Genomic DNA, 8,615 nt, shown 5'->3' with positions numbered 1-8,615 from the left:
TTCGACTTGTGTAACTTCGCCAATGTCTCTGTTTAAGGACACCGCGTTGAGTCCAAAGCTGACGGAGGAAGGGGACCTCGGCTTCTTTGTACTTTTCAAGGAGAAAAGGGAGCCATCGAAAGGTGAGCATTGCACCAATATTTACTCACAAATGAAATATGCTAAGAAAATCGTGTTGTTGTTTTTGTATGCGTACTTAATTTTTGTATGTATTTCACAATTGGACGTAAAACATTCGAAAATAATAATAATACTAATTATAATAAATCCGCGCTCTAAATTTCTTTAACACACGCTGGCTCTCCCAGTATTTGTTATAGCGCTTTACAAAGCGATGACTGGTGCAAAGTTCTACAAAACGTACGAGCAGATGACCCACTCACGTAGCCGGACACACCACACCGAGAGAGCCGATTCGATTAACTGCCTTAAATACGCGAAGTTGTGGTTTGCTTTCGGGTTGCTCAGGTGAGCTTCGGAGGACCCGAGTTGTGTCCTCGGTCTGCGCATCCTCTGTAGACAATCAGCAGGATGGACCTGTTTAATTTGCCAGCGTTAAAAATATCTATGGGGGATATCGGAGTGTCCCGTAAGCTTCAAGAAAATGGCTCTGTTAAATAGTTACAGAGATCTATCATTCGTTATCGACCTCAGAAGGATGTGCAAGGCGCTACATAGTAAGGAGACGAGCGATTTGTTTTGTGGTTGCATGTCTGTGTCCATCTAACTGTTTAATAAGGTGCATGCCTTTATCTTTTAGTATAGTGCCTTTCTTATCTATCTGTCTAGCCGGTGCATATCCATCTATCTGTTTTACAGTTATGTGCCTCTATTAGTTATGCCTAGTATAGTGCCTTTAATATCAATCGATTGTCTGTCTTTCTGTCTTCCTTGGCTGTCTGTTGTATATGATGCCTTTCCTATCTATCTGTCAATCATATATAGCACCTTAGAAATCAATCTATCAAATAAATGCCTATTTTGTAATATTGTAGTGGCATGTCCTTATTGTTTAATATAGTGAACTGTGTATCTATTTGTTTAGTAGCTGCCTGTCCACAGTCTGTCCAGTATAGTGCCTTTCATAAAGCGTCTTTGAAGTCTGTCTTGCTGTCTGTTTTGTCAAGTGCAAAGTTGTAGATCTTCTAGTGGAGTGTCTGGGAATGGGGGTATTCAAGACCCTCGGCTTTATAATATAGTGCTATCTATCTATCTATCTATCTATCTATCTATCTATCTATCTATCTATCTATCTATCTATCTATCTATCTATCTATCTATTTATCTATAGTGCACTTTTCGTATCTGGCCGTATATTTCTGTATATTTATGCTGGTTTTGACATCTGTCTGATACCGTGCCTTCGATGCCTTATCTTCGTCCGAGCGTCCGAGTGCGCACTTTATTAAGAGCAGAGCGACTATCGAATGACATTACGATCATCTACGGTCGAGTCTGAGTAGCCGTGTAAGTTTTCCGAGCCCCTCGACGGCTGCGGGGTTCATTCAGGACTCGATGGCCGGCGGGCTGTCCGGTTGTTGTCTGCGCTCTCTTACACGATCGTCGTTCTCTGTTTTATCTATCTATCTATATATATATATATTTTGTGTGTGTGTATTTCAGATGTTGTCCCGAATCCTTCCCAGCTGATGCCCACTTTAGAGAAGTCACTCAGCGGCATTTGCGAACAACAGAGGAAGAGAAAGAGGACCATTTTCAGCCGGAGCCAGCTGACTGACCTGGAGAAGGCTTTCGCTGTCACTCCTTACCCGGACATCAACCTCCGCGAGCGGCTGGCCGCTGTGACCGGACTGCCAGAAAGTAAAATTCAGGTAGGTGAGCGGAGGAAGGGGAGGAGGAGTAGGAGGGTGCGTTCGATATGAATGAAGCGAAGTGATGGCGGGCGTCCTTTCTATTTAATTGTCGTCCAGTTATGTTTACGTGTGAATCTGTATTGTTTTTGGATGTCCGGGCACAGTCGTTAAATTCGAGATTGTGTCACATCAGTTACAGATGGCCGCCATCCAACAAACCGGCACACTGGCTTAAGATTGAGGAGGTTTTAGAATTCTGGACGACAGAACTAAAAGACAGCACTCTGACAAAAATGTTGCGTGAATCAATAAGAGTCACATCGAATAACGTGCTCATTTTAAATCTGTGCTCTTAAGATAATTTATTGAAACCCAGTTTGTTCATGTTTGATTTGGTTTTTAGTTAGCCAATAAAAGGTGTCATTTGGCTTGGCATTTCTCTATGTTCTGGCCAAAGAAACTCTGCTGCAGATGTCACCCAAAAGTATGAAAGGTTCATTGAGTTTGTTTTTTGGTCTACAGAAGGCCTTTGTTTGGACTTTGCGTGCCACAACACATCTCACACGGGTCACCTCACTTTATCTGGTCTCATTCTCAGACCCATTTTGTCCAGTTCAGGTTCTCAGGGTAGCCCTGGAAACAAGGCAGGAAACTTCACAGAGCCATCAGACGGATGTCTTTATTCTTTATGTTCATGTCATGGATTTCAAGCTTTATAACACACTGGTGAGGCCTCATCTTGTGTTCTGTGTGCAGTTTTGGTCTCCAGGCTGCAAAAAGGACATAGCAGCACTAGAAAAGGTCCAGAGAAGAGCGACTAGGCTGATTCCAGGACTACAGGAGTTGAATTATGAGGAAAGATTAAAAGAGCTGAGCCTATACAGTTTAAACAAAAGAAGATTAAGAGGTGACATGATTGAAGTTTTTAAAATTATGAAGGGAATTAGTGCAGTGGATCGAGACTGTTATTTTAAAATGAGTTCATCAAGTACATGGTGACACAGTTGAAAACTTAAGGGTACATTTCGCACCAGACAGTAAGAGGTTTTTCTTTACACAGAGAGTCGAAATAAGCTACTAAGTAGCATGGTGGACAGTAAGACTTTAGGGACTTTAAAAACTCAACTTGATGTTCTTTTGGAGGAATTAAGTGAATAAGACTAGCGAGCTTTGCTAGGCTGCATGGCCTGTTCTAGTCAGGTCTGTTCTAATGTTTGTTCTTTGCCACTTACTTTCAAGTCTACAACATACTATTATACCCTTCCAAGAACATGAAGCAACTTTACAAAATCTGAAATGTGGTAAATAACTGCACCACCATGATGTCATTTCTCCTTTGCCACTTGTGTAGAAGTGTTTTGTAAATTTGAATGTGATTTAAAAATAGGACATTCTTCTTTCTATTTGGTGTCAGAAAGGGAATCCAACTCATTAAACATTTTGCCCCAGTGCCCTATGACTTAGGGGCTACTGGTTAACACGGGTGAACATGGAGACTTAAACTGATAGATAGAGAGAAAGAGAGATTCTTATTCTGCCATCTTTTACTTGTCTGTTTAAGAGACTTTGGCTCTTGTGCTTGACTTCACTAACATTTGTTTCACCTCTCCTTACAGGTTTGGTTCCAAAACCGCAGAGCCAGAAGTATCAAGAGTGGTAAGCTAATCAGACCATTGAAAAGGAGCCTCCAAAATCCGAGCTGCCACAGGTTTTCTCCACTTGATGCACCTTCACCCAAGTGCTTGAGGACAGGACCCACCAGGCCAGGTTCAAACCAGAAGAACACTCAGTGCTTATCCTGGTCAAGAGTGGAGAACCAGCCATTGCCAAGCTGTAGTGAGTTTACACACCCGTCTTTGCTGGCTCCATCTTTTTCATATCAGTCCAGGTCACAGACTGCTTCTCACTTGTCTTCTGACCTCCCGCCTGAAGCATTCTGGGAAGAGCAGGAGTTCCAGATGTCAGCATCACAGAACCCGGGCCAACAGTGGGACGACTTCAACTCTTTCTGTTCAACTTCTAGCTGCAGACTCAGGTCTCACCAAGAAGTCGGCCAAAAGCAGGCGATGGGGAATGGTTATTATAACAGGCACCCCATGGACCAGGCGCTCAGTTCTCAGCCGCTGTACTGGGAAGTGCCGCCACTGCAGGACAACCTGGAAAACGGACCTCAGACTTCTCTCGGTTACATCTCTGACCTCATCTATAATGCTGCCATTGTTACCAATTTAGTTGAATTCTGAAATGGAAATCTGTGCTCCTCAGGACTGCACACGTCATTGTACATTTCGCTGTTGAACCTCCAGGTCAGGGAATATTGAGCGTGGAGGACGAATTCAACCGACTGCCAAAAATTCTCCTTGTTGAGATATGCACATCAGTAATGACCCTTGCTCCATCCAAAAAGAACAGCTTTCATTTGTGCGGGGATTCTGTTTTTTGTTTTTGATTTACCACTAAAAATAACATTTTACATTTTGGGAGATCTTCTGGGAGTGTGTATAAAGTGATCTAGATATTAGTGATCTAACAACATGATTACTAATTTATATATGAGATAATATGTGTAGTTGTAGATAGATATGAGGTGTCTTTATGTGTCACACCACAGAGACAAAACATACAGAGATGTAACACTCTGGGCACGGCAGCCATAATCTTATCTGTCTCACTCCATTTAACAGAAGCCACTCATTTTCAAATGGCCAAGACTCACTGGGATGAAGCTGTGGTCTTGTAACAAGGAGCCCAGAGAGTGTCAGCTTCTTTTCTAGCTGGCCTGTGTTTCAGTGTTTCAGTTGGACCACAGAGTTCGCATAATTATTTTTTTTTCATGTGAAAGTCACCCGGAAACCATGTCCTTGATATTTTGCTGCAATGCTTCCTGAAATATGGAACCAAGAATGATTAATCAAACATACGTCCATAGTGTTGCAGATAGGCTTCAGTCTGACTTAAAACTGAAGGGATTCATTCCCACAGTTCATTGTTCCCCTATCTAGTTCTTCGTGCACTGCGGTGACGGTCCGTCCATTAATCCACCAGCAGAACCTGCTTACTCCAGCTTATTGTGTGCAGCACCAGACGACTGTAAGTACTGAGCGGCAGACGATCGCTGCATACGTTACCTCTACAGAATATCAAGTGATCAGATGTTGGTCCTTGGAAGCCTTCACAGATCATCCCCTACGTGGCCGTCTTGCTCTTAGTCCTGCTGTGGACCAAAGTATAGCAATGAGGATCCTGCCATGTTGTATAGTATGAGGTGTACATGTCAAAAGCACACACTGCTACATATAATGATACTGTATATAATAACTCATCTATAATAACAGTCTACAACAGCAATGTAAATTGATGTATAATAATGATTACATAAAACACATACAATATGCATACAAGCATAACACTGAAATGTACAACACAACATAAAATAGCCCACTTCTACAAGTATTTTATATACAATAGATATACCTAACTTATTAGCACATACATACATGTGCTTGTGCACCATTTATAAAATATATTCACTCATCCAGGGTATCTTCTACACATGGAAATATAAACCATCCAAAGCTGAAAGTCCAGTTTAAACCCCCAGATACCCCCCTCACCAACGTGTTTCGGGAGGCTCGCCTCACATCAATGCACGTGTCCCATGACTCCGCTTCTATAAAGTGCCCTGCACGTTATCAGATCTTCCTGTTTGGCTGGTTGCTGTCTCGATGAACGCCTCTACTCACTCTGTTTATGTACAATGAAAGGCTCAGGAATGAATTCATACTTGAACTGTTTTTGAGAGGAGCAAGGGGACGGTCTTCCTTTTATACTTTTTATTTGTTATTTTTGATGCTCACTTTTGTAAAAAGGCTGAAATAGAAATGCTTAATATATATATTATGGTGAATAAAGAGATTAAAACTGTTTTATATTAACAATCACATTGTGGGCATCTTTATGGTTTTTGTACTCAGGGACTCGATGTGAGATGCTCAGTGAAGACAATCACGGCTCGTAATTGTGGTTAAAATGTTCAAACTCAGCTAACCATTTTGTGAAAGAGAAGGTTCGACTGAGCTCTGATTAAATATCTAGACAGACATCAACTCTCCAGGTCCGTGAAATGGATAAGCAGCTAAAGTCGATGTCACATGGACGCAACTTCTAGTCTTTGGGTTTGTCAGACTTGCCAACTGCTGATCTTGTCGCGGGACTATGTCAGTATAAAAAGCTGAAAATCACTGCGCTTGTCAGACTTAGTGACTACACGATGACATGGTTGTGCTCGTCCTTTTTTTCTGACATCCAATAATATGTCGCCCGATGAAGCCGGTGCTGTGTGACGGGTTAACAGGTACGGTGAGTTCGGTCACAATCTCTGCCTTTTCTTTTCTCCATTGTGTTGTGGTATGTAAAACAGGAGACATCAGATGAGCTTCTCTTCTGTTTGTGAGGTCCACAACATCTGCGTTTCTTATTCTTTAACGTATTGTACTGTGGTAGAAATTTAACATCTTATTAAAGAAAGAAACATCCTCTAACAGGACAAATCAGTTATCAGGCAGGAGAAAAGCTGTTCATTGTATCTTTTAATTACTCCTCAGCAAAATGCCTTGGAGGGAGCATTCATCAAAAGCAGTCTGTTACAGCCTGGTCAGAATGGTCAGAGAAACAAAGAATAGAGGTTCATTTTATAAACTGTTGAATTTACATACAGTGTCTGTCAATGCAAACATTTACTTTGGTTGGTTCATTGGTTTACACCTAATTGACATATAAAATAAAAGTTTATTATATTATTTTGGTTCTTCTTATATCTTTGAGTTGAGCCACCACCCTTGAAATTTCAGTGCATATAACAACTGTCCATTCTTGTTTACAGGACATCTACTGATTTATTAGTCATCTCATTTTCACCTTGATCTGGTTTCCTTTCCTGATATGTATTAACCCTTTATGCTATTTCTTTAAGATAAAAGCGATGTTACCCTAAAATTATTTTTCCACAGTACTCCTAGGTGAGAATTCACTGATTGTCAGCTCTGATCAATGCACAGAGCCCACCCCTACAACTAAAGACAAGATCAGCCTTGTTTAATTTTGTCAGAGCGAGTCATGGGCTAGTTGGAGTGAATCGCTGGGTGTGTCGCACTAGACGACAGGCCTTCAAAGGAGTAGGCCACCAACTGCCACTCTCTCTGCCTCCAACTTGCTAAGACTACATAAAAGAAGACTACAACTGAAAAGTGTTGGAAAAGTCATCTAATGTGACCTGGCCTAAAGGAAACAACTGTTGTTGTGTTTTATGGCCAGCTCTAACAAAACACAACACATGGATGGTCAACACTATTTGAGCACATGGATGGCTACACTGAGGCTGACATGAACACCCCGCTCCCACTGCTTTATGCATGTATTATTTTTAGTTAACCTTCTTCAATCAGCTGTTCCAGTATTGTGTGAGGATACCCAGAAGGCTCATCTTCAAAGGCAGTAGGTGATCTCCTCTTCTTACATACAGCCAAGACCATTTCCACCCTTTTGAAGCCCTAAATATCATGCTTGTCTTGTGGCTCTTCATCACTTGAGGGCCCCTAACTAGACCCCAAAGAGTCGCTTTGCTGGTTTATTCCAGAAATCAACCTTAGAGAGATATTTTTGATGACCTTGCTCTGTGGGACATCAGAAATGGAGAAAAATGGAGAGAGAAGTCAAGAATGATAACAAAATGCATTTTTCCAAATCAAAAAAAATGTAGAAATCTCATCTTAAAAGGAACACCAAAAAAACATCATTAGCTACATACAGCGTGAGAACGTATAGGGCCTTGTGGTGATGGGCAAGCTGGACAACAAGAAGAGTCTGTCAAAATGTCTTCACATCTGGTCATGGGAGAAAAGTCAAAGTGAGCAATGAGCCTTTGGGAAGACCGTTGAGCTCTGAGTGCCATCGCTGTGGAGTTCGTGTCCTGAAGCCAACCCACTGCTCCTGATTTTTGGGCCGCTCACAAAGCAACTTGAGATGGTCCAGCTTTGCTCTACCTTGCAAAGAAATTTCGCTTTAATCAAGCCATCACAGTTGTAAGCTTTTTGTGCTCTCTACTGTCAAAGGAAGTGCATTTAAGAGTGAAGCCAAGATGTACTTCTTTACACAAAGAGCTGTGGGACTCTGGGACAAACTACCGAGACATGTAGTTGAAGCAGAACCCTTAACAACCTTTAAAGAGAGTCTGGATGAGATATTGGCACAGCTTAGCTATTAGATAAACAAACTGACTTGTTGGACTGAATGGTCTCTTCTCGTCTGTCAAATCTTATGTTTTCTTATGCTTTAAAATTTCTGTCCAATTTCTTTTTAATGTTTTACTTTGGAGGAGTTGGTTGTGAACTTTGGGAGAGACACCACCACCCCTCAGTATGAGCAGCACTCAGGTGGAGAGGGTGGGCAGATTCAGATACTTCAGTGTTCACATAACACAGAGGAACTAACCTGGTCCAAAGACATTGATACCTTGGTGAAGAAGGCACAACAACGCCTTTACCACTTCAGACACCTCAGACAGCCCTCTCAATCTCTGAAGAACATCTACACATTCACAGGGAACAGCACACAGCAGGACTGCAAGGCTCTACAGAGAATGGTGTGGTAAACTGAATGCATTACTAGGTATGCATTTGCTAAATTTGAAGGACATCTACACCAAGGGCAACAAAAATTATTAGAGGTACCAGCCATCCCAACGATGGCCTCTTTTCTGTGATATTTTCAGGTAAACAGGTCTGCTGCCAAAAGTCTACTTCA

The 8,615-nt window shown here is 41.8% G+C and overlaps 1 protein-coding gene across 1 annotated transcript; it reads left to right on the top strand.

Moving 5' to 3' along the window:
• Positions 1-1,649: 1,649 nt before the first annotated feature.
• Positions 1,650-4,057, top strand: LOC120530662 (homeobox protein SEBOX-like). Its single transcript, XM_039755086.1, has 2 exons — positions 1,650-1,832; positions 3,431-4,057. Exons 1-2 carry the CDS (start codon positions 1,650-1,652, stop codon positions 4,055-4,057), a joined length of 810 nt encoding a protein of 269 aa, XP_039611020.1.
• Positions 4,058-8,615: the final 4,558 nt, after the last annotated feature.

The sequence above is a fragment of the Polypterus senegalus genome, chromosome 6 (assembly GCF_016835505.1).
Source record: "Polypterus senegalus isolate Bchr_013 chromosome 6, ASM1683550v1, whole genome shotgun sequence".
NCBI classification, from domain to species: domain Eukaryota; kingdom Metazoa; phylum Chordata; class Cladistia; order Polypteriformes; family Polypteridae; genus Polypterus; species Polypterus senegalus.
The sequence above is the reverse complement of the archived record's forward strand: the minus strand, read 5'-3'. Positions and strand labels throughout refer to the sequence as shown.

What these genes read in the sequence shown, in the direction of transcription:
- LOC120530662 (XM_039755086.1), top strand. Translation starts at nt 1,650, where the DNA reads ATGCCCACTTTAGAGAAGTCACTCAGCGGCATTTGCGAACAACAGAGG. An exon ending in TGCCAGAAAGTAAAATTCAG is followed by an intron (nt 1,833 to 3,430) that starts GTAGGTGAGCGG and finishes CTCTCCTTACAG; the next exon opens with GTTTGGTTCCAAAACCGCAG.